The sequence below is a fragment of the Apteryx rowi genome, unplaced genomic scaffold (genome assembly GCF_003343035.1).
Source record: "Apteryx rowi isolate R43461 unplaced genomic scaffold, aptRow1 scaffold_278, whole genome shotgun sequence".
NCBI classification, from domain to species: domain Eukaryota; kingdom Metazoa; phylum Chordata; class Aves; order Apterygiformes; family Apterygidae; genus Apteryx; species Apteryx rowi.
The window spans coordinates 87159-112801 of NW_020449174.1; the positions used below are offsets into that span (position 1 = coordinate 87159).

Here is a 25643-nt window from a genome sequence, read left to right on the forward strand (position 1 = left end):
CAGCACCAGAGCTGGCAGGTCTAATACTGGGCTCAGTATTATTTTCTCTTTCTGGTTTTCCTGCTAATGACTTGTTTGGCTGTTCCTGATGGGTGGCTGACTGTGATCCTTGCCTCGAGACAGGGATGCTCGTGCTACTCAGAAGCCTGCTGGGAAATGTGCCTCCATCCTGGAGCTCTAAAGCTGCTGCTTCTTTGTGTAATTGATAAGCCCCCGCAAGGTGTCTAACCAATCCTTTGGGCACCACAGCTATTAATTTTGCAGCTGTCTCTGTTTGCACAGGAATGAAGTCAGAGTCAACTGCTGGTGTCTGAAAATCAAAGGTCACCTCATCTAAGTTATCTTCTGTAATGGAAAACACTTCACTGGTAACTGGGCTGCTCTCAGCTCTCAGTTGGGCTTCTCCAGGAAGGTTCTGGTCTAACAGTTCACTGTCATGATGATCATTTCTGGAGGCACCTAACGAACAGAAAACAAGCCCTTTGTCTCTTTACTTGTACATGAACTTTTAATAGTTTGCAGCAGCACTTTGTAACAGGCTGAGAGAGAAGTGGAAAGTTAAGTAGCCACTACCTCCATTCAGAAGCACACAAAAGGGAGGACCAGCACTGCCATTCTGATGGCCAGTTGCTATAAGTCTGATCTCTAGCTGTTTACATTCAATATCATGTAATGATGACACTTCATACCTGCGCCTTACTGATGCAAAGGCTGAACCAGTCAGAATAGAACCCTTTATCTTAACTGTTCAAAGACACAAATGACAGCCTAAGATGCAGGCAGAATGAAGCCCCAAGGTTGCTTAGGACCAGGCTGGTGAATCTTAAATAGCAAAACAAAATTAAAATATATATCAAAGAGCTCACTCACCTGGCCCTCCTTAATCACTCCTCCTCTCCCAATATCCCAGTCCTATGCTGAGTTTCCTGATTCATGCTGGCTGACCAGGCCACCTGTAATTGTCCTGTTTCCACTGAGTCTTGGAAATCAGAGGCAGAAAAAACATTGAAAACAAGGTTCCCTTTTTAAAGGCCAAACCCTAAAACACGTACATTAGGCTTACAAATAGCACAAACTTCTCCTAAAGATAGAATATCATCATAACCCTTTGGCTTGAGGAAGCTTTGGATCAGACTACGTAAGGTTCAGTATCATTAGAGTATGAAGCAGAACACAGCAACCTCTCTGCTTCTAAATTCTCAAATCGAAAGCAGACACTGTCATTTTAGAGGCAGATTCATGACTGAAAAGGCTATTGTTTTATGAACAGATTTATTATTTTCTCATTCACATTTACAGGGTCGACATTCCTAAGCATGCTTGCCAAACTATGGCCTAAAATATTGATGTACTTTCCTACCTACAAAAGTTTAAGCATTTCCCCTTAGGCACCTGCCAGCAAATACAGGTATAGAAAAGTTAAGAGGTGATTTTGGCATGCAGTTAAATTGTGCTTTTGACAAACACAAAGCAGAGGTCAGCCAGCTACACTTCAGATGGAACCCCAGGGGTTCATGTCCAAGTGCTGTGCCTTTACAGCTTCTCTGTGGTCATTTGATGAACTGGTACTACTTTGGCCAGCTATAAGCAGGCTAAGCTAATATAAAGGGAAGCCAAAAAGCTAGTTTATTTCCAAAAGAGAAATGGAGGTTAACAGATGATGGAGACTGGTATGTTACATGTATAAAATAGTTTGAATTGTGATTTTGTACAGGAAAACAGAACTCCAATGGTTTGGCCCCAACTCAAAGAAATGCAAGTATTCTGTCTAAAGGTATAGACAAACTCAAACACTTTACTGAATCAAGGTCTCAGATAGAGAAAGTGTTATAAATATACACAACACACCTCTGCATGGGAACAAGGTGCTAAACACACAAAAACCCCACACACCAACCACGCTCAAAAGACCAGAATTACAAGATGGATAGAATATTCTTTGAACGCACCCAAGCTTATCTTTACTCAAGAGATGAGTCCTGCTGAAAATACACAAGACTACTTTAATGAGCGAAGTTAAATTTATGAACGCTTGCAGGGTATGTTCATAAGCAGACAATATGAGGTAGAAAGCAAAGACTGACTGGTCTCCTGCTATGACTGACAGCAGCCCCAAGAATTCATCTGAAGCATGACAGCATTACAGACTCATCATTGATTTCAAGCTGTCAGAAATATTTGGCAAGACAGCTGTTTCCAGAGAAAAACGCAGAACAATGTGCTACTGCACAGTGAAGAGGAAAGATCTTGCTTAATGTAATCAATAGGAACAGTGGTGCCTGGAAAACTGGATTCTAAACCAGGGTTCAGCAGATGTGAGTTAGATCCTCCATTCCACTATTAACCTACTCTGTGGTAAGTCACTCCTCCTTTATTTATGCTTTCCCCCCAACCGAAGGCGAGTACACTCTTTAGGGCATGGACTGTCTCTTCGCTTGGGTATGTAGCACAACTGGGCCCTGATTTGGGGCACTAACACTCCCATAACAGAAATCATTTAAATCAATATCTTGAGCCTTCCAGAACAGCTGGACGAACAGAGAAAAGTTGCTCCTTCATCTCATTGCTGTCACACACCTGAGACTGATGGCAAAATATCTAAAAAAGTTTTTTGTTCACAAATACTGTAGGAAAAGAAGGCAGGAAGACAGCACTTGGTTAGAACTAAATGCATCACTCACCAGACAAATCCAGTAGTTCAACTGCAATCAAAATACAGATGGGGAATTTTTCCTGCATCTTGTGAAGCAGCTCCTGAGTCAGCCCAATAACAGTATATTCAGACAGGTAGCAGCTGGCTAAGGAGTCACTGATGTCTTTTAGCAATGGGCATTTGCAGTGTTTGTTCTGGATGGGCAGGGTATTGGGTTACTTTATAACAGCTTAGGTCAGACAGCAACCAATAATCTGTTCCCCGCCCTCCCCCCCCCATCCCTCCCCCCCAAAAAGCCTGCACCAATTGGAATCAATTGATTTTTAACAAAATAAAACTACTTAAGTACTTTCAAGAAGGCTGTTTCCAGAAGTTCCACCTCTCCCAGTTTCACTCTGCTTATTCCTCTGGCTGATAGCCTAAACACTGCCTTCCCTATCTTGTCTTCGCACAGCCTGCAATGAGGCTAGGTCTATATTACTGTGTTATCTAGACTAAAACATGGTATTTTGCATCCTAGGTACTGTAATAAAGTTGTGATTTACAGTTAAATCCATATCACACTGACAGATGAGAAGCAGCACAATAAACCATCAGTAGATACCGGAATTGGAACTAAGACTAAACAGCATGAAACTTTACAATTATAACTAAAGGAGTCATTCTAATGGAAACAGTAGTGCTACTCTGTCTCTGCAGACCACTTATGCTCTGAAAGGGCACTTCTCTATATAATATATATAGGATAATCTGTACTATAGATCATGTGCATCTGCTTATTTGTTAAATTTTACAGCCTTCAGCCAGCAGTACCATAGCTGCTCTTTTGTCAGCAACACCACCACCACCACCACCACACAGTCCTCACTAGATATGCTTTCCAGAAGATCTTAAACACAAACTAAAGCTGTGTTTTTATGATTCACAGACAATTAATGTGTATTCCTTGTGCTTCACCTTGACTCTAAGGCTCTTTTTTTTTATGGCTGACAGTGAATTTCAGCAATAAAGCTACTATGCTTTAGTGCAGAAATCAGCCTCTTCAGACCAACCTCTTACTCACAAGGTTTAAATTGCCTTTTTGGAACAATATGTAAGAGGTAAAAGCAATGCATTATTGACTTTCTTTTCAAGTTACATTTGCTGCTACTATTAATTCATTATCAACCTCTCAACACAGACACTAGAAGGATGTGCTATTTGTGTTATTGTTTAATTAATGAATAGCTGTACAGAATATCAGGGACGAATACCAGGGGCCACAACATAGTACCTAGGATCAGGAAAGTCAACTACTGTTCTGACAAACGAATCTGATTAAGTTTACCAAGACAGTAAATACAACAATGCTAGGAGAGACAGTCCATAATTCATCTGTAAACCTCACTGCCATAAGATATTATTAAGACCGAGCACTTAGTGAAATTAGAGACCAAAACACTTAAACAGGTTAATACGAGCACCTACAGGTTTAAACAGACCAAGGGGTAGTATTATGCATGCTGTCCTGAAGCATAGTCTAGCCACCAGTGGACAGCACATGGGGAAAAGGATTCTTCAAAGTGGTGTTTACTCCACAATTGTAGAGTAGAGGAATACTTAGATTTTCTTCTGAAACATTGGGTACTGGACACATGAACTGGAAAGTAGACTAGACAAGCCATTGGTCTAACGTTGCTTGGCTTTTAATATGATTCAACAGCAAGGAACTTGCCAGTAAGAAATGGCATCATCATTTATCACAACAAAGACAAGTCCAATGCAAGCTCGTATCTTTAATTCTTAGCCTAGAATATAAATGAACTTTTCTTCTTATATTTATATTGATATTGTTTCACTTGCTTCTATGGAGGAACAGCAAAAAATTTAAAAAAGGGACTGAGAAGTCCTATGAATTAGTTTTAGTAAAGAACAAAGAAGCAATACTCAACAGCAAATCATATTAACAGCATGTATTGAAACTTTCTTGAGGACTTCAAACACTATGCACATATTTCATAGAGGAGTTCAGAATGGCCATTCCATTGAGCTCCCGCAGTTGAACAATATGCCTGAAAAGACCAAAACAGAAAGGAAGGATAAGATGCTGAGATGATGCAAGACTGACCAAACAAGAATTTTAAGCTTACATTGCTCTGCTACATCCCATGCCCAAACTGTCAGGGATGTTTAGTGCTACACTCAAATTCCTCCTAAAAATAGCGTGAGAAATAGTTTCTAGATTACTATTCCCCACAAAACAGAAAATGAAAGTTCTAAGTACTTGACATAAGTGTTCAAACACGTGATACTTCAAATTAATAAAATGAGCAAAATAAACTCCTTTTCATGCCTCAGGAGTGTTTTGCAAATCTCAGAGGAGATGCTTTCTCTACTGCTAATTTGAGAAGTCTGTCCACCAGCAGAAGCAAGGTTCTCAAACTTTTAGGGCTAAGCATTATCCCTAGATTTCTGCGTAGTAGTTCAGGAGGTATATTAATATGCTGGAACTCAGTTCCTCTCTCTGGAATGCAGTTCAATACACAATTGAGAGTTTGCCTCTAGCCAGGACCTGGCATACTCTTGGCAGGCAGCAGCACAGACATTCTTTGCTGACATTTATACTTTTGTTTTGCTCTCATTTCTCTGACCCCTACAGACGTGTAACATGACTCTTCCTCCTTCCATTCTTCCAGCAAAAATAAGATCAGAAAACAATGCAAAACGACTTTCCGAAAACCATTTAAGCAAGCCAAATAATAACACAAGAATCCTAAGGCAGGACTCTGGGGACAGCACCACAAGCGGGAATTCCAGTTGAAAGAAGGGTGATAGATTTTATAGGATATTTATTTGAACTGCTTATTTCCCCAGTACCTGCTTGCTCTGCSAGTAAAACTGAGTACACTAGTTAGGTGTTACTGGATCCCCCAGTTTTTCCCTGCTGGCCTCTAGTTGCCAAATAGGCTCCCATATCAGTTCTTCAAGAACTCACACCTAGTAGCGACTGGATGGCACATGAGGACAAATAGTCTGTTTTACAATACCTTGGTTCAGCAACACAAAGCTTCCCCAGAGCAATCGCTGCATTCTCCTGCACTGAAGTGTTTGTAGCATCACCACCAGCATGTTTCAATAAAATCATCACGACATTGGAATTCAATAAGGATGTCGCTGCTCCAGGAACTATGAGGCACTGTCCAAGGCAGAAAGCAGCATTTCCCACAATCGCTTCATTCTCCGAGTCCAAGAGCTTCAGCAGCACACCAAACCCTGGGAGAAAGAGAGTAACCACACAGGATACTCCCAAATTTGTTCACATAGCATTCACATTTTCTCCTGCCTTTACCTCAACTCTGGTAATAGTTTTGGTATCCTGAATCCCAGGAACATGTGGCTGGGCAGTGTGGCAATTACTTGCCTATGGTTATTAAGCAGAAGTTTAATAATCAGAACAGTATCAAGAGAAGTGCAGCTGGCTGGAACAGTGACACCTATTCTATGGAAGTAACAAGAGCTCAAGAAACTGAAAACTCAAATTAAGAGGATTTAAGTACACATGGGGCAAGCAATACAAGAAACACATTGCAAAAGGCTTGGTTTTGGGACAGATCAGATTACAAAGTTAACCATAAACAATTTGTCTCTGGAAAAATAAAATAAGCTTGTCAAACCTACAAAATGCAGATCAATGGCACTAGACCCCAGGCCATTTTATTTCCATAGTAAAAGCCACACAGCTGAAAAGCCACACACCTAAAGGGGTATTTTTCTAGAAAGCCTAGAGGAGTGGAGTAATTTCCCAGCAAGGTTCTGGATTCAGGATGCTGCCTCAGGTTCTCCTGTCTAGATGCCATTCTCACAAAACAGAGGTTCTTTACTCTAAGAGGTTCTTCAGCATGGAGTTTCTATTTCTCCATTTCTTAAATGTTCTCCTGAAACTGAACATGCCACCTCTGCTGCTTGCAAACTAAGGGATTTTGCACTGAACTTAAAAATCAACCCTCATCCCACCATACTAGCAGGGCAAGCATAGAGAAGAGCACCTATAGTGCCAAGCTAAATCTGCTAAGACAGAAATATTATTTTAGAAAGACTAGACAGAAGGAAAAAGAAAAAAAGAAAAAACACACAAAGATTTACATTTCTTTACCTAACGTGAATCAGCTCAGTTCCATCTACTTCAGTAACCTATACTAACGTATAGGACCAGAGTATTTGGTCTATACTCTTGATACAGAATTGTATGGCTATTACTCACATCTGTGAACAGCGGTAACATCTCCTCAGGCCACAGAATTTAGGACCATTTAGAGAGGCTGCTTTCAAAATAAAATATAGCCATAGCCTCCACATGCAGGAAGTTTCCCTGGGGTTACAGAAGTCCACTTTGACTTCATTTCACAGTCCCATGTGTTCTACCTAATCATATCACACTTCCCCTTTTTTCTGCTGCAACAGAAAATCTTCTGAAAAGGCAGGGTTGCTCCAGACTGCAATAGTGGTACCAGCAGTTGTTGGTGCAGAAGCTGAACTAACTGGCCCAGCTGGAATGCAGTGTAATGTCATAGTACCAAAGCTTGTCTCCAAAGGGCTCACAGCAGCAGGACAGTGTCTGCATTGGCAAAGTGAGATGACAAAAATAGTGGCTTTTCACAAGATGAACACCCAGAGTGAGTTTTGGTGGAAAGAATCAGAATGAAGTGTCATTGCTAATCCAAGGAAATGAAAGCTTCATCTACAGATGACAGTGACACTGACATGGAGTATACAAAAGGAAAATGATGCTCGGAGAGGCTTTTAATGAGCTAAAATCCTTAGGGTTCAAGTTGAACCACATGAGCTGACAGTTGCTTGACAGATTCAGCTATCCAGATAAAACTTAAGCATTCTTAGCTGTAATTACTTTAGCACTAATTGAACCGAGATTTTAAAGCAATCTAAATAGCGTTACTCTACACAACTAGAACAAATACTAGTAACTCAAAATACCCAAAGACACCTGTTTGATATTATTACTCTTCCTCTGCACCCATTTCCTTTTAATATCAGGACAATTTTCCACATATAAGTTGAAGGAAATGGTTAGCAAACTCAGCCACTGGAAACCAGGTTTCTAAATGAAATACCTGATTTCAGCCACTAACTTCTGGAAATAGGGCCCTACTCTGTTACAATTAACAAGCAGTATTTTCAAAATATACAGATTTATGGCCCTGAAAAAAATGCATCAAGCCATTTTACTAAAGTAAAGCACAGTTTCTATAACGCAGGCTCATTATCTGATGTGCATATTTCCATCTACACACAGAGTCAAAGTTCATTTAGCACTATTTCAGGAGGTAATATGGCACATCGCTCAGAAAACAAAGCTAAAGTCTTGCAGGAGTGAATCAATGTTCAGTTGCTTGAGAAGGGAAGAAAGTATTCAGATGATGCTTAGATTACATCTTTGCATTCAGTCTCTAATTAGTGAAGTTGTCACTTACTTTTATCTGACTTCACCACCTCTTCTTGAGCTTGGCTGTTACTTTTGGTGCAGATGGAAAGGGCCTTTATAGCATAATTGGATGTGATCTGTCCTCCAGCCTAGATTTTTATTGGAATAAGGCACACACCTTAAAAAAAACGTACAGTTCATACCCCAACTTACTCAAGGACAGAGAATAGCCTAGGTACCATGGAGATATTTAGGTATTATGCCTAAGCACAAATACCAAATTAAGACCTTTGTAGAGTATACATCTCAACTCCCCCTCCATCTCTTTAAATATATTAGCTCATGACTGTGCTCAGACACAGACCTTCAGTGACTCAGACCTTCATGCTATAATAACCTGACCTTTAATGGGACACCCACAAGAATAAATGTGCTTTGCAAATTGACATCAGAGGAGTATTGTCAAAAATTAATAACTGATAAGGGAATAAGACTATTAAAGTGGCAGATTTACTACGCAGTAAAGGGCAGAGTAAAGAAACTTCGGAGTGTGTGTGTGTATTATTTATGAAGCTGACTCTGCACTGTACAATACTGAAAAATGTAAAAATCATTTGAAAGGAGAAATTCAAGCTGCCACCAGGTTGTTCAGCCCATTGGAGTTTAACACTGATATTTGAAATTATGAGTTTTGGCCATATAAGCGGAGAGCATAAAGTACTATCTTAGAACACAGGCTGAAAATGGGACAAGAACATCTCTTTCCCACCAACATCATACATAAACAATTCCCTGATGCTCTGGAGCCCACCTCCTTTCAAAGTGACTACTAACTCCTCTGATGCTTGCAAGTTACAGGAGCCGGGCTGGGTGCCATAGCCTTTTTCTATGCTAATATTATCTGCATCGTAGAGATTCTATAGCATCCACACAGGGCTGAGCGGATACGCATTAGGCTTGATACTCAGATATACAGCAAAACAGTTTCTGCAGATTAAGGTATGTATAAATTTAGAGACAAGTTGCACCTTGGCCTGATTGAGCACTCACTGATAAATCAGTGAAGAGGGCTCCACTGCCTTTCAATAGTCTAAATTAGACTACCCCAGTCTTAGGCTTTAGTCCTCAAGGTGGATCTGCAATAGTGGATTCCCGAATTTACAGGTCTCCTCAGCAGAGCTGTGTGCATGGGCACAGGCATCTGGCTCATATGGAAACTGCTGAAGAAATTGGGCTACAGACTACAAGAATAAGGCAGCAGACAGGTGTCAAGGCAGTACCATCATGGTTCTTTGATTCCTTCCCCTCAGAGAGCTAATAAGGTCTCTCCCCCCTGCCTGGCTGCCTGTTCTCGTAACTCCTTAAAGTTACATTTGAAAGCATAGTCCCTCTAACACAATGGACAACACGATGCACACGTGCACCCAGAGGAATCGAGTCTTTTTCCTTGGGACAGGAGGCTAAACATAGGGGCAACTTCGGTTGGCTTTCTTCAGGGACTATAAAAGTAGAATAATGTGAAATTTAAGTTAATTTACTTTCAAGAATTTGATCATTTTCTTCACCACCCCTCCTTTCACTACTTCTTCTATTGCCGAGGAGGATGCTGGCAGGACGCGACTTAGCACTCCGATGGCTCTCTTAACGAGAAAAGTATGGGAGAAAAGAAAAGTTATGTTTATTTGTCCAGACAACTTTGTTAGGAGTTTTCAAATCATTGTCTTCCTGCAGCTGGCAGAGTAAAACCAAAGTAGATAAAATGATAAAAAGAAAAATTTACAGAAATACAATGAACATAACACAATGAACACTTTAGGACATCGCTCTTTCTTCTTATTGGAGACTGAACTCTGCACTTCTAAAGGCTCAGTGTAGAGGGGAGACTAAACTGAGATCAGGACAACTCCTTGCATATTTGTTCATTGAAACAAATTCACAGGAGAAACTAGCCCAGTGCTGCTGGTATCGAGTCAAACTAGATGCAAGTAAAACAGATCAGAACTGTTCATGTAAGTTCAGCTAGAGGCAATAGCACTCCCGTTTCAGACCACATCTACTCCTATCAACCTGCCTTGGAGAACTGCTATCTGTGGGAGTTACACACACAATAATGGGAGTACAGTCTCCTAGGAATGATTCACATCCAAGAATTGTAAAAAGAAACAGCTGTTAAACACCCAAATTGCTCTTGTTCCTTTGCTTCTAGATTGATTTGTTTAACACTTTAGAAGAGTTTTGTAATGAAAACCATCCTAAAGATCAAATGATTTGTAAGAATTTCTATAAATAGATTCCAAGAGAACATGGAGAACCCTATTGTATCAAACACAGTATCAAGAACTGAGCAATACAAGTGGTATATTATTTCTTTACTGATAATAATTGCACATATTTTTCTGAGGCTTCAAAGCCTCATGTGCAGACTTCCAAAAGACTTTTGCACAGGGCAGTAGTTTGCCCTGAAGAATTCAGTTCAGGTCAGCTAATACATTCTTTTTAGTTCACTGATATCCACTTACTGTCACAATCCTTCCATCCTTACTGCTGAGGAGTGACATGCATCTCCCACTTATGTCCACAGCAAAATACTGAAAAAACAATGTGAAAAATTCAGGTCCAACTGACCAATTGAAACGTTAGAGCAGAAATGGGCTAGAAAGGAAAGTTAGCCTACAGCAAAGAATCCAATGGAGACTTTAAGGCACACATGGCAGTAGCTGCTAACTCTTCAGCACCCATATGTAATATAAAAAATGCTACCTTCTCGATGGAATCTTTAGTTTTACATAATTTTGGAATATTCTAAGCATCTGCAAATATCCAGTAATTGGAGACTGATGCAAAACAAAACATTTATACAACTATGGAAAGGTACTGTATGTACTTTACACTATTTTTGTAATAAATGTGTGTACGTGGCTGGTGGAGCTGGGGAAAATTCCTTAAATCTTTTCACTTTTTAGATTTCTCAAACTGTCAACTATACTTAATGATCACCTTAAACACCAATAATTTTTTTTTTTTWAATTAAATAAACACCAGGAAAACCCAGTGCTGGCAGTCTTGAAGTTCCTCACCATGTTTGAGATGAAATGGTGCTCTAAATCTGTATAGCACAGCCAAGCTCTCCTCCCCTGTGCAGACTGCAAGGTTCACGATATTCCATGGTCATCCCCTCTCCACCAGCCTCCTATTCTGTGTGAATGTTCTGGTATGACATCAGTGGCTTTGGATCAGGCCCATTTACAGTAACAAGGGAGGAAGATGCTGTAACTGCTCAAGCAATTCTAAGTCTCCAGGGAAGTAATTAAAGCAAGAAGGCTACCAAAGAACATTCACACATCTTGTTTACCTGGATGGCTGCACTTGATTCAAGCAGTAAGTTCATCATTAGGCCCAGCACTGCAAACAAGCACTCCTGGTATTCGGGTGTACTGCCACCAGGAAGACATTCATCCTATACACAGAGGAAAAAAGCATACATTCAATTCAACAGTTCAGAATGTGTATTTCTTCAGTCTACTGTGTGCTTACCTACTGGCAAGTGCTCCTCTGATGCACCATGACCTCCAGGGAAAAGAAAAAAGAAAAAGTCCTATGAGCACCAGAGCTAATGAAGCCCCTTTCATACAAATTTGTTCTTATGGTTGACTTGGGCGTCTAAAGCTGTACACTCCAACTGAGACTTCTGATATTTAGACAATTGAGAAAACCTTTTCCCACACTCTGAATTCTTTGCTTGCTAAGGACCGAGGTCATACTGCATCCTTAGCCTGAAAGGGACCACTAATGTGACCTCACTCCTCCACCCACCTACCAACTCAGCTCATGTGAGCAACGGACAGCTCTGAGACCTTTATCCATCTGTCAGATTTGAGGAAAATCAGTTAAGTGTTCACAGCTATTAGGGGAGGCAGACAAACAGGATCACGCAACCGTCATTTCCACAAGAAATTAGTCTGAAAACACTGTTTTGGGGGTACAATCAAGTCTCTTTACCACAAGCTTTAAGCAGGCCTGCCAGCACTCTTGGCAGTCAGCCATCTGCTTTCGCATGACTACGTCTGCACACAGATCCCCCATGATGCCAATACAATGGGCAAGGGCTCTCTGGTTCACCAGCTTGGCAGAGGTCTAAAAAAAACAGAAGAGCAGAATAACAGTTTTAAGAACAAATGACAAGGAAACAACAAATGGGTGTTCCTATCCCTCTGGCAAAGGAAACTAGGATACCAAAATCATTCTTATTTGCATTAAATCCAAACTGTGCAAAGTTTCCAAGCTGCCTTCATTTTTACAACTAAAACCTCTGAGCCTGTTTTGACAAACTCACATGGCTGAGGAAAGAGTTTCTGTGGTCCCTGATCTCAGACTGCAAATATTGCCTACTGTCACGTACTGGGGTCACAGCATGTAACAGCTTCTGCTGTAGTCATAATTCCAGTAAGGTGTGCTTAGACTGAGAGAACAGCAAGCAGTGGAAAAAAAAAGCTGTTATTACTGCATTTTCTTCATGCTCATTTGGAAAAAATGGAGGAGTATTTTACTTTCCAGCTATACCTATACCTGCCCTTCTGCAACAGAACCCATGTTCTGTATCATCTCCCCTCTGCCTGAAGACAGCTTTTTGTACTAATGGTATTGTAAATAAGTTTGTAGTGCAAATAAATGATAGTCAGTAAAGGGACCCGAACCAATGAACTTATTTCATTTGTGACCTAATGTCATCTTTTAACCCTCAAATTAGGAAAAGTCACTATCCAAGATACAACCAGTTAGTGACAGTGGATTAAAGTTACAGCAAGAACAGTCTAAAGCAAAGTTAAGGGGTGAAATCCTGGCCTGACAGATTTTCAGTGGGACCCTGCAACACAGTCCAGTTTTCACTGCTTATAAAGCCAGTACTGGGTATAAGCCAAGCACTAAGTACTGGGGACTGAGAAGAACATTTTCCTGAGGAAAGTCTATGACCTAACTGGATTTCTTGTACCTACAGAACTAATGAAATATGGTAACTCTTGTAGTTCTACCACAGAGGAGTTTCATCTGTAAGCAACTGGCTGTGAAACTGAAAAGACTGGTTATGAGAGACATTGTACAAAAGTTACCAAGAAATACAGGAACCGAGATCTTTCATACCAGCAACTGCCTGAATAAAGGTAAAACATCGGTGGAAAACTTGATGCGACACTGGGTTTTGAAACTGTTGGGGATAAAAAAAGCAATATTCAAACACTTATATCTTTAGGCAAAAATCACACAAATTAAGCCAACACAACAGCAACAAAAAGACAAGTTAAACAACTTCACTGCTGTCAAACCGTCTAGGTACAGGAACTAAGTCCTAGCTAGAGAGGTTTAAAACAGCATGGATAATTTAAATAAGCAACTACATTTGTTTTCTCAATATCCTCTTTAGGTATGAATAAAGACCTTCTCATGATGTAAACTAATAAGCCAAATTTGTTCAGACTTACACTTGGGCAAACCTGATGGCATGAGTTTGTATCAACACAGAAATATATTACAGGCCCTTGTTTCAGAAGAGCTACAAGATACAGAAATCCTTTCATTTCCAAAGCTTATCTACTAGTACACATGTAAAGTGGCTCTTTGTCTATGGGACAAAAGAGCATTCAGCGTACAGCTCTGCGATTTGCCCTTAGAGACAATGATAAGGTCATTTAGCATGTTTCAAAGCACAACTTTCTAGAAATAAATGATGAAATGCAAATCACCTTTCCTCTTTGGTTAGATCAGTCAGTATGTTCACGGCACTGCTAGCCCTGGCATCAGGGCTGTTGACAAACATCATCAAAATCTGTAGCCACCTGTTATTAGAAAAACCACGCAAACTTATGTCAGCTTTGGTTTAATTAAGGATCAAAATAGCATTTTAGGTGCACCAATGCAATCTGTTATCTTTAATTCCTTTGAGTTCAGTAGGTTTTCAGCCAAGTTGCATATACTAGATCCTCCAAACATATTCAGTCACCTAATTGACATTGCAGCAAGGTCTTGGCACTAGATTCTCTTGCAAAATTGTACTTCCTTGCACAACTGCACTGATTTTTAACAGAGATGTACCAATATCCATCAGTGTTAAAACATTTCATCAGCCTGTAAGCTTCACAAGACATTTCAAAGTGAGGCTACTTGGCTGCTGGCAAGTTTCCAAAGGAAAGATAAGCAGAACGCAGCAGTCAGGACAGAGGACGCAATCAGCCCAGTACTCAACTTTCAACAGATTATAAACACATGCAAGGAAGGTCAGAGTGTTGATACCTGAATGGCTGAGAAGAACAGACTGAGCAAATGCAACAGTCTGGGGGAGAGGTTAACCTCCCCAAGCAGCAGTGGAAACTTCATCTCCTGCTGGAATAGAAAGATCATCATACCAGTCACCTTTTCAGCTCTTGGAACAGTGTGCTTGCTGCTGTATGATGTAGAGCTGCACACAATTCACACAATTTGAATACCTGGGGTTTCCACATGCCCCTCTGCTGAGCTGAAATTCCCTGCTRCCATCCTCCAGGGCTGCAGTTCAGAAAGAAAACCTACAGTCTCCTCCCTTTTTGGCAATAAGCCCAACAGCTAAGAAGCTCAATACCTGCAACTTTACCTTCTGAACATCCTCACTTTTCTAGCAATTAGTCCTAGAATCTTTTTCAGAAGCTGACAGAAGATTTTTTTCAGGCTCCTGACATTTCAAGCCACAGCAATATTATCTGCCTTTATTAAACTTCCTCTCACACATGGCTCATTTCTTTAACTTTCCCTTTGAGGAAAAAGGTCTTGGAATTAATGTGATATATCATACACTAAAGTGCATACATCTGTTGGAGAACCTTTTCTGTTCATCCGTTACTTCAAACCATCTAATACAAACAAGTACATTAGATTCTCTCCTCTGCTTAACTGTAGAAGGAAATAGCAGGACAACAGTATAGAGATAATAGACTCATTTCTTTCTCCACTTACTGAGTCACTGTGGCACTGTGAATAATCACAAATGCCAACTGCCAGAGGATGAGAGAGTGGCAGCTTGAAACCCCAAGCCATTAAGAGATAACAATGTAAGTTCTTCCTGGAGTGCTACACAAACACACTCTTACTGTTTATGCCTCAAAATTACGTAAACATCTCTGAGAATAAGCCCTTTCTACTTAGCTTCACAAACATGTTCAGGTACAAAGTTTACCAAAGCAGTTGTCCCCACATACCTAACTTCTTACCTCTGCTGCTCCAATACTGTAGAGTTTTTGCTCAAGCAGGCCTACCACTCTAGGGCAGAAGTCTCAAAGTTATTGGGTTTCTACAGATTTTCAGAAAGCTTGCCAGCTATTTACTGCTCAGCTTGGTGCTAGTGGAATGAGTTTGAACCTCTGGGAGCCCAGGGAAAATGGAAATTTTTCTGAATTGCTGTAGCATTTATTACTTGGTTAAGTCCTGGTGCCTGACCAGCAGTCTCCTCCCATTCTCAGTCTCTGAGTAGAGGGAGATTAGTGCCAAGGTCTCCTTTTGGATCTCTGGTACCCCAGAAGAAAGCAATTTGGACAACTGCACATTCATATCAGGGTGAGTTAATAGAAGACGCTGATTTTCCTCTGAAAAAGAGAAGATTTATGATCAGTCACGCACAATGAAACCCCTGTTACTCTTGGGTTTTTTTTCTAGGGGCTGATTTAAAAGGTTTAATATCTTTTTCATCCACTAATGGGATCATTCACTCCATGACTGACAGAGCGAGTGATGGAGTCTTGCATAATAGTCCTGCAGAGCAATGGTAAGGTAGAACACCCGCTACTCTTCTCTCAGCTCCATTGCTTTAATATATTCAGATGTTTAAATTTCTACTCTCACCAGCAATATGCTAGCTTCTGGGGCAGCATACATTGCTACAAAAAAACAGTCAGTAGAACCAAGAGCACAGAGCGCTCCTTCTCTCCACATGGTTATTTCATCAGCTGTCTGCAAACTGCTAGGCACAAAGCTGTTCAAGCCCTGCCAGGCACACACATGGAGCTAAACCTGTATATGAACCTGTATTCAATGCTAACCATCTACAGGCAAAATATAAATCAGGTCTTCCCCTTCACTTGAAGCACAGATATGCTCTTCGGTGTCAGCTGGATCCCATGGTATACAAGTCAGCTCAAATGCTGACTCCAAACATTCTAAATTTTCCTTGTGTGTCAGTCAGCTATACTTCCCCACCAGCCCCACTCTGGCACATTTCTCCCCTGTCTGCAAACTACCTAGAACTGGAGGCAAAGACTACCTTCCAGTGACTACTAATTCCSTGGTTGCCAAAAGATATCAACCTCACCCTTTTCCAATGGCATTTCTATATAGATTTGCTTTTCACTGGTTTCTTAAAAAGAGAGAGATGAAATAAAAGTGATACTATCCTAACAGCAAGCAATAATCACACGTAACTTGCTTTCCACTCCTTAAGTGGTCTTAAAACGCCCACTGAAACAGACTGGAAATTTCATCTTGTGATGAACACAGCCAAAATTGTGGTTGCAGCTAAAGTGCATCTCCAGCACTTGCACTTGACCTATAAAACTTTGTTCGTAGTAAGGTCTACGCCCAAGGGCTCTGAGAAAGTGATATTCGTACAAAACAATTTTAGACACAGTAAGGGCCATATTAACAGTGCATTAACCATGATTAGTGTTGATTACAGTTTTACCATTCCCAGTGCAGACAGCTTGCCAAAGGAAGAGAAGAGAAACGGACAGATCCACTTCAGCAGTATTTTTCCTCTCTGCACAGAAGCCCCTAAATTAGAAATGTTAGCTTTTAAAAAGAGCAAACAACAGTTGAAACGTAAAGAATAGCGCTTGCCCTGTTTAACCACATCATGTTCTGAACCAGCTTAGTTGTGCAAGAATTTCAAGTCACATCTTTCACACAGGTCTTCTGTTTCCATTGTCTATCTGAACATGACTCAAATACACCTTCAGAGAACAGATTCCATCTAAAACAGAGTTTAGGGAGCTATTTAGATAACTATTTGTCAGATTTGCTTCTTGATTACTGAAACATAATATAACATGCATTTTCTTAGCAGCCATTAAAAAAAGCAGAAGACAAGCCCAAGGATGATCCTCTTCCTTGATTATAGGGTTAAAAAGTTTTTCACATTACCTTACAAAGCTAGGTGGCTAGATATTTACCTATGTCAATTAATAGGAGCAGGGAGTCTAGCCAGATATGCTTAAAGCAACTAAGCTTTTACATCACAGGTTCTTTTACAACAGGTCAACAAACCTGCTCCCACCATTAGAGATGAAGTACAGAAATAGGAGATCAGAGACGGAAGCAGAAATCCATCAATTTTGTCCACTGCAGCCAAGAGAGGACTATTCGTCTAAAGGTCAGATAGAAGTCAGTCTATTCAAACATTAAAATCTGTTGTTACATTATCTTTCAGTCATTTCATCTGAACTTCACATGGTGATTGTGTTGCCTGAAAATATCTTTTCATTTCCTCATGCTCTAACATCCTACTGTTTTCCTTTGGAGAGCACTTACTGTCTTATGACCTTGTTGTCATTGATGATACTGAATCCATCATTTGTTCTAAATAAAGTTTGCTCAGTACCTGGGGAAAAAAAAAATAATAATCAGATATAACCAAATAAGCCCTGTGATCAATCTGGCTGATGCATCACAGTGAAGGCAGACTCCTGCTCTTCTGTAACACAGTGTTAAATGATAAGGTCACTGGATCAATGGCTTGGGGGAGGGCGGAAGGGGGTTGCATCTTTGAAAAAGGAAAAGTCCTCAGAACACTAACTGAAGTAGAAACAGCTTTGAAGCTGAAGACTGTTCTAATTCATGACTGGTGCTATACAGAATGATTGACAATGTTAAAGGCTTTTTAGGAAGACTTAAACATGAGACTGGCTTTGCAAATCTATATGCTTTAACCAATAATTACAAACATTTCAAAACAAATTAAACACTTGTTAAATGACCCAAATCAACGCTCAAACCCCCAACAGGTCTTAACAGCTCAGCTACACTATCAATTTATATATAAAAATAGATCTGCTGGCCAAAACTTTTGACATATCAAACATAAGGTTGATTTCTATTTTTTAAATAGAGGGACAGTTTTTCTGTTCCTTCAAAACCTATTCTAATTTTCCTAAAAGTATCTGTCTACTAGGATTACAACTCCCCTACAACCAAAAAAAACTTGGCATCAACTACTTACAGTCTTTCATGACTCCTGTCAAAACTCTGATCCCCCCTGTGTAATAGAGGATGTTCTGGTCAGGCCTATCAAGTTTGTGCAGCAGTTCTTTTACAGACAAAGCTGTAAACTTGCCAGACTGAAATTCCCTCAATGCTCTCTCTTCCTCGTTCATTCTTTTTTCCTCCAAGTTTACTTCACTCATGCAATCTTGGAAATCAAAAGAAAGAAAAGCAAGTTAGACTAAGTATTCTAACACAGTAAAGTTTCAAGTCAAAAATGAAACTGGCTCCATGACAGAGGGAGCACTCTGCTTTCTACAATGACCCATGGCTGTGCTGAGGGAAGCATAGGGTTTAAACACAAGCAACAGCTGGACACAACGGCTGCATGAAAAGACTCCATGAAAAGTTTTGAAAAGCGGGAGAGTGGGTTTGATTTTATGTTCCATTTTGATCAGAAAACAAGACCCCAGAGTATAAAATTTAGATGTCTTACCTTTAAACAGGCTTTCCTTTTGGGGATCAATTTCTAAGATCTTCTGATAGCACTGCCTAGACTTAACAGAGAAAAGGAACAGACTCTTAATTTAAGATGAAATGGGAAAATGATAAAAATTGATATCCTAGACAGATTCAACCTGTTTAAGTTGAACAGTTTTTGGACCACAGTACTTTTAGTAAGCGTGAAAAATAAAAATTACGAGGAGAGACAACTCAAAACCTTCACAATTGGAAGTGCCAGATGAGTATGATTCTCAGTCACTATTTCAGCCTGCTATTTTAAATGAAAAGGAAAATTTGAAATGCAAACCTAGGAATATGCTAGTAGGAACAAAACAAGCCAAGTTTCCAGTGATAAAATAGCAAATAAGGTATAATATTAAAAATGAAGGAACTGTAACTATCAGTAGGGATTTGATTTGTGTGTCTTGCTGGTGTGTTCACAATTAAACTGATCACAAGTTTAGGACAAGGAAAAACCTTCTCCATAGACTGAGCTGCCAGGAACTCCAAGGTAGACTTGGTGTAGATTTGTATGGTTCATCTTCTACAATTACTTTATTACAGGCATTTCTGAAATGATCAGAAATACTTTTGATCTTGCCTGCTCCCTTCAGGCACTTCAAAATTTTTGAAACTTTGTGGGGTTTGTACTAAAAGTGTTAAATTTACAATGGAATGTAGTAAAGTATCTTGCAACAAATCACAAATTTGTTACTCTCATCCACATCACATCAAAAGCAAAACAAAACATGGCCGTATGCCCACAAGACTTCCCACAAGACTTACCAACTTACCTCACTGAAGTGCTTCAGTGCCAGGTGAGCTTTCCCCATCTGAAAATAGGCTTTAATACATTTTTCACTGCACTGTGTAAAATAAATAAATAAATAAATAAAACCCAGCAAAACAAAAAAACAGAAACAACCCCATGCACCATGACGTGTTTAGATTTTTCAACTATTAAATATTTTTCAAGACTTCTGGCTAACAGTTATAAGTGCCCCAAAACAATGGTAAGCACAGAAGGGGATATTCACACCATCTACTAGAGGCACCTAATGTTTACACAGTGAATATTACTTTCAGTACTAATTTCCCTCTGTTGTCTGTGCAAGGAACATAAGCTTTGACTCTGATCTACTTAAAGGTTGACAGCAGCTGGTACTAACATCCTTCCCAGAAAATTGCCTTTAGGTAATTCAAGCAGACTCTCATGCTCTTAGGTAACATTTAGACCTGCATGAATAAGTCTACCATCACCTTCACATGAACGGGATTCTAGATCTGCAAGGTTTACATTGTTTCCCCCTTCCCAAAACTGGCAGCTAATAGATTCCCTGGGCATCAAAATTAATATAATAATAGTAGTAAGATCTTACAGTCTCCAAGTAAGGTATCTAAGGACATATTTTATCAGGACGCAATACAAACTTAAAAAGCAGTTCAGTAGTCCAGGTTGAATTTCTTCCAAGTATGTTTACCCCCTTGCAGCAGTTCATTCTCATCCACTTGCAAACATTTTAAATTTCCGTACTAAACTACGATAAGACCAACCATCAAGTGAATTGATAAAGAGTGATGGGAGAAAATTAAAAAAGTAAAAGAACACTTTCAGGATTTTGTACCACAGGGAAACTGATGTATTTTCCCATTCTAAAGCAAAATGGCAAGGGCAAAATCACAAACTAGAGCTAGGAAACACCCTCATGTTTTGAAGTCAGAAGCATTCACTAGGTGTTTACAGTCAAGAAAAGCCTTGCAAAGGAATCAATTGTACAGTAAGATTCTTCTTCAACTGCAGAGCAATTAACAAAGAGTTTGTTTTGACTCTATTATAACTGCAGGCCGCCTTTGTACTACTGCTCATTTTCTGCATGCGAGTCACTCTTTGCTGTGTGAAGTTTGTATATTAAGCCTTATTAGAACTTCCACATCTCTTTTGATTAGTTCTAGAATGACATGAGTATTAATTGTCACTAGCTCTATAAAAAAACCCAAACATTTAACTCAATGCTAACAGACTAGCTGATCTTTTCTGGCTCAATTAGCTTTGGAAAATAGAGATTTCTTGAAATGATGCTGCCAATATTACTAATGACATCTCAATCACTTTGTACTCAGTGAGCATTGCTGATATAACACAACTGGATCTGGATTCAGCTTTTTAGTATTTTATATAATCTTCACCTATACCATCAGCACATGAATAGTTCCTCTTTGTGGGTTTAAAATTTTTTTTTTTTAATGGACACAACATGGTCTGCCGATCTGTGTGGTGATTAGTTTATTATCACTTGTAACTAATGTTTCAATTTAAAATTCTTGAGAAGTAGAAAGCTTTTTGCATACAGGTAGCACTGAAATGTTAATTTCTTTATAGCAGGCAAGTTAACTCAGGATGCACGAATCTGTACACCACCACCACCACCACATTCTTTCATTTTCATTAGTGAGTTGTCTCCACATGATCATTATACACAAATTCTCCTCCCATTAGCACTTGACCTGATCACAAAAGACAGAAACCTGAAGTTACCTTTAAAGCCCATTCACAGTCACCAATGGCTTTCTCATATTCATGCATCTTCAGGTAGGCCTGAAATTAAAAACCAAGGGAGTCCAGGCAGAAAAATTAGACTATTTGGCACATCTTTCCCTAAATATTGTGCAAACATTAACTAAAAATTAGCCTGTTGACGTGCCTACACATGGATTTTTCCAGGATAATTATCAGTGGTTTCTCAACCTTTCTTCCGTATCACTGTGCTTGTTTGTCATTTAGACTAAACATAAAAAAAGAGAATTCAATACACACGTATGGATTAGAGCAGGCGAGTAGAGAACACAAAACAAGCGTTATCATTCTACAACTATAAAAGTGATAATTTAAAGAAAATGCAGTGTATTTCAAGAAAACTATACACAAGACAATTTTTATTCCTTTTGGGGGAGCAGGGATTGATCTGTGCAACATCAAAGGGGGAGAAGGCTTGAATACACCCTCAGCAAGGATCAGTCACAGCAGGAAAAGCTTTCCGGAATTCAGAGACATTGGATAGAAAGGAATTAATTTACATCTCTAATGATCTTTGTGTAACTCTTTCATTAAGATTGTAAAAAGACATTGGAATATTAAAAATGAGTCATCTTGGCAAGTCAGACAAGTGAATACTATAATCTTTTGGCAAGAAATCAAATCTCTAATGCCACTGTAAACCAACTCGTATGTTGAGATCCTCTTCTATTCAATTCCCCTGAACTTTTACCTTTCAGATTCCTTTGGGTTTTCTCATAACACATTGCTAGCTTTTAAAGGTACACAAGAGGCACATAAATTTTGCAATGCTTTTGCTGAAGCACTTGCACCCAGAGGACCCTTTTGTGTTCTATCTTGGCAATACTACCCTGAAAGCAGTACATTGGTGGCTCACTTTTGTATGCTGACCTGTGCTCTGTTTGTGTAAAGCTCCTGCTTGTCCTTCAGTTTTTCTAGGCCTTCAGTGTATTTTTGAATGGCTGTGACATAGTCTCCTTTTCTGAAGGCATCATTTCCTTTCTCTTTCAGAGCTGCAGAACAACACACACACGCATTCAAAATCACATTTGTTTTGAAATGGTGACAAAGGAAGAGACAGAGGCCATATTCCCCTGTTGCAACAATCACAGCCCCTCTGCGGCTGTCACCAGCCATACTTTGTAAGAGACTTCTGAGCTATCCCATGTACGCAGCCTCCAATCCTCCATTAAAATGCAAAACCTGAGCATTTGTCTTTTCTTTGCTTAGCCCAATTTTCAAATACTGAAACTCTCCCCATCCATCCCAAAACCTTATCATAAGGAGAAGAGCAGGGAGAAAAATGGGTTGCAACAACTGTATGAAGTATATAACCTTGTTTCAGCTAATCAACACTGTGCAGAAAATCACTGATCTCAAAAAGACCACATCACTACCTCAGTGTGCGTAAGAACAGCATTCAGAGTGGCACAACAGCCTCTTAAAACATCCATTTCCTTCTAAACAGTTTCTGAAGGCATTAGCTAGAAAAACTTTAACAATTACCATTTGCTAAACGTTCATTTCTCTTTCTTCGTTTAGCACGCTCTTTTGCATCCTCTTCCCAAGCTGCCAGAAAGCCATCTTTGAGCCAGGAGAGTTCAGGGAGTTTCAGTCAAAACAAACAAACAAAATAACCTTCATTAAAATCAAAATGCAGATGAGACAAAAATCATTTCTGAGGTATTTCTGAGTCACTTCTCCACAAAGAAAATCTTAAGAGGACATTTCAAAAATCCAGTATCAAATTGGAAAGTGAATGACAAGCTATTGTAGATAAAGGCCATCCCACCAACTCAGGATCGTACACTTGCCTCTAAGTAGTTCATCCCTAGAGGTGAGCTTGTTTCTTTTAAATTTAGAATTAAGAATTTTTAGATGAGAAGCCAGAATATGATGACAAACTACAGCAAGAAGCCTCCGAACTATGAACAAATGCAGCCATACTGCTAAGATTCCTGAATGTGTTGCTTAATCTGATTTAATGTTCATTAAGAAGAAAAAACATCTTTGACTATAGTGGAGTGAGCTTAGGCCTTGCATGAGGTAACAGCAATCCTCACCCTAACTCAGCTAAAACAAGATTGAAGAACAGCTAAATATTAGAGGGAACACTGTCCTACCTGAATTGACTGTCTCCACATTTCCCATGTCCTAAAAAACCAGAAACACAGCACATACAGATATTTAATAAAATCCACAGCAGCAAAGGAACATTCGGTTCAGTTGTTCAAAGTGACAGAGGCACTGAAATACAGTGCGAATGACAAACTGACACTTTAACAAAAGATGTAAAGGACTTAGTTTCTTTTAAAATTAACAGAAAGCTTCTATTTGTATCTTTAATGAGCCTTGCCATTGAAATCCAGGCCCTACTGCATGAATCAAAGCCTAATGAAATTAATGAAAGGACTCTTATGTCTTCAACTAGTTTTGCTCAAGTCCTTTAAGTGCAAGTAGAAGCTACATATTGTGGCAACTGAATGCTGGCATCTAACTTGGATAAATCCGAGAAAAATATTTTGCATTCGTAGCAGTCTCAAGACAAAGACAAAACAAAACATCAAGTACCTTCCCATAAAATTGCTAGTGAGGAAGACAGTCATATTCTAATACATGTGTAGGCATTTTTCCAAGCTTTTTCCTCCAATGCAAGTTGTGTAAATTCATGTCATTTAAAAGATCTCAAGTGCGCACAGTTTAAACTGCAAAGGAAAAGTTAAAACTTACGGAATCTCGTGTGTTGATCACCGTTCTGTTCACCTTCGTCTTGCATTCTTCCTCCTCGCTAGCCTCTTGACCACGGAGCCTTTTCTCCGACTCGGCAAGGGCTTTTTCCTGGGTAGCTGGGTCTGTTGACTTCAAGCCTTCAACTAAATTGGCTAAAAAGAGGATGAAAAACCAGACATGCACACATGAACTTGGGTGACCCTGGGAGGATCGGGAGCTCGTTCTGCCCCGGGTTACATATACCTTTGAAGGCACCGGCGACCAGGAGAGCATTTATACATGGAAACATTCACTGACAAATCTTCTTCCCACTCCCGACAGCTATCTGTAGCTTCCGTATCGGCAAAACATTACCCATAGCTCCAGGAAGCATCTCCCGGCACCTGGAAAGCCCCAACTCCCGCCCTCTCAGGGAGCCTGCGCACAAAAGGAGCCAGGACGGGAAAAGGGGCGGGGGGGAGGGGGGGGCAGCGCTCCTCCTCGCCATTTCCTGCCGCTTCCCGCCTCGAGCGCGCCCCCCGACTCTTCCTCGACCCCCCGGCGCCTGCCCGGGCGCGCCCGGCGCCCATACCCCCGCAGCCCGCCTCCCTCCGCCGCCCCTCCCGCGCCCCTTACTGATGTCGTCCACGCGGCGGAGAAACCGCTGGAAATCCTTCTCCTCCTGCTCGTCCGCCAACATGGCGGCGCGGCGGGGGGCGCAGAGCCTGCACCGGAAAGAAGCCGGACCCCCGCCGGCCGCCGTATGCACGCGGCGTCCGCAGCGTTGCCATGGGGACCGCGAGCTGCTGGTCACGCCCCTCAATGGGCGGGGGTATGCAAACGAAGGGGGCGGGGCCTCTCGGGCGGGAGTGCCGGGGAGGGTGTCTCCTAGCAACGCCGCCATGGGGCAGGCCGCGGCCCGCCGGCCCCACAGGCCCCGCGGGCCGCGGCGCCTGCCCCCGTGGTCAGGCCTGTGCCGCGACTGCCCGAGGGGACAGCGGGGGCGCTGCCCGGCGCGGCGCGGCCCCTTCGCCGCGTCCCGGCGCACCTGAAAAAGACGTCTTATCTCGACCCCCTTCGGTCGCGGCCCCGCCGCCGCTGCGGCTGTGGCGTGCGGCCGGGCAGCCAGGCGCGCCCCCCTCGCCGGGCGCCTCCGTGCTGTGCGCGCTGGCCTCGGGCGTCGCGGGAAGCAGCGGCCCCCGTCGCTAGCAGCGTCTGTCGCTGGATCGGCCTGGCCGGCCACGGCACAGTCCTCCCTGCTTCCAGCTTCTTTCCGACATGGCCTCCTGGCACACGGATACAGAAGAGCACAGGTTGGCTGTTGAATTTCGGCTGTATCAGACAGCACTACGGCTRTTTGCGTCCATTCTTGCTTCCTTGTCCTGTCAAACTCCGCTGAAGCACATGCAGGTTCTGCTGTGCTCTTTCGGCCTTGGTGGCAATCCGTTAATTCCCTGCAGGGGGAATTCCTTTGTAACTCTGCTGACATGCCGCTCAGAGCAGAGCAAAGGCCTGCTCCTGGCCCTTCCTTGCCAGCTTGTTTGGAGATGCAGAAAGCAGCAGTGTCCCCTAGAGTACACAGAGCCCCAGGT

At 41.1% G+C, this 25643-nt stretch overlaps 1 protein-coding gene across 1 annotated transcript; it reads right to left on the reverse strand.

The window, feature by feature from the left end:
- Positions 1-3915: 3915 nt before the first annotated feature.
- TTC12 (tetratricopeptide repeat domain 12) lies at positions 3916-24770 on the reverse strand. The gene is made up of 21 exons (XM_026068639.1): positions 24688-24770; positions 24073-24224; positions 23466-23496; positions 22849-22926; positions 22234-22355; positions 21325-21384; positions 19583-19654; positions 18781-18841; positions 18304-18492; positions 17616-17685; positions 16771-16859; positions 15511-15679; positions 13811-13903; positions 13212-13275; positions 12072-12206; positions 11425-11529; positions 10592-10660; positions 9611-9712; positions 8122-8221; positions 5680-5905; positions 3916-4704 (listed from the first exon to the last, which is right to left on the reverse strand). The coding sequence occupies exons 1-21, from the start codon at positions 24749-24751 to the stop codon at positions 4629-4631; spliced, it is 2127 nt and encodes a 708-aa protein (XP_025924424.1). The 5' UTR covers positions 24752-24770; the 3' UTR covers positions 3916-4628.
- Between the last annotated feature and the right edge of the window lie 873 nt (positions 24771-25643).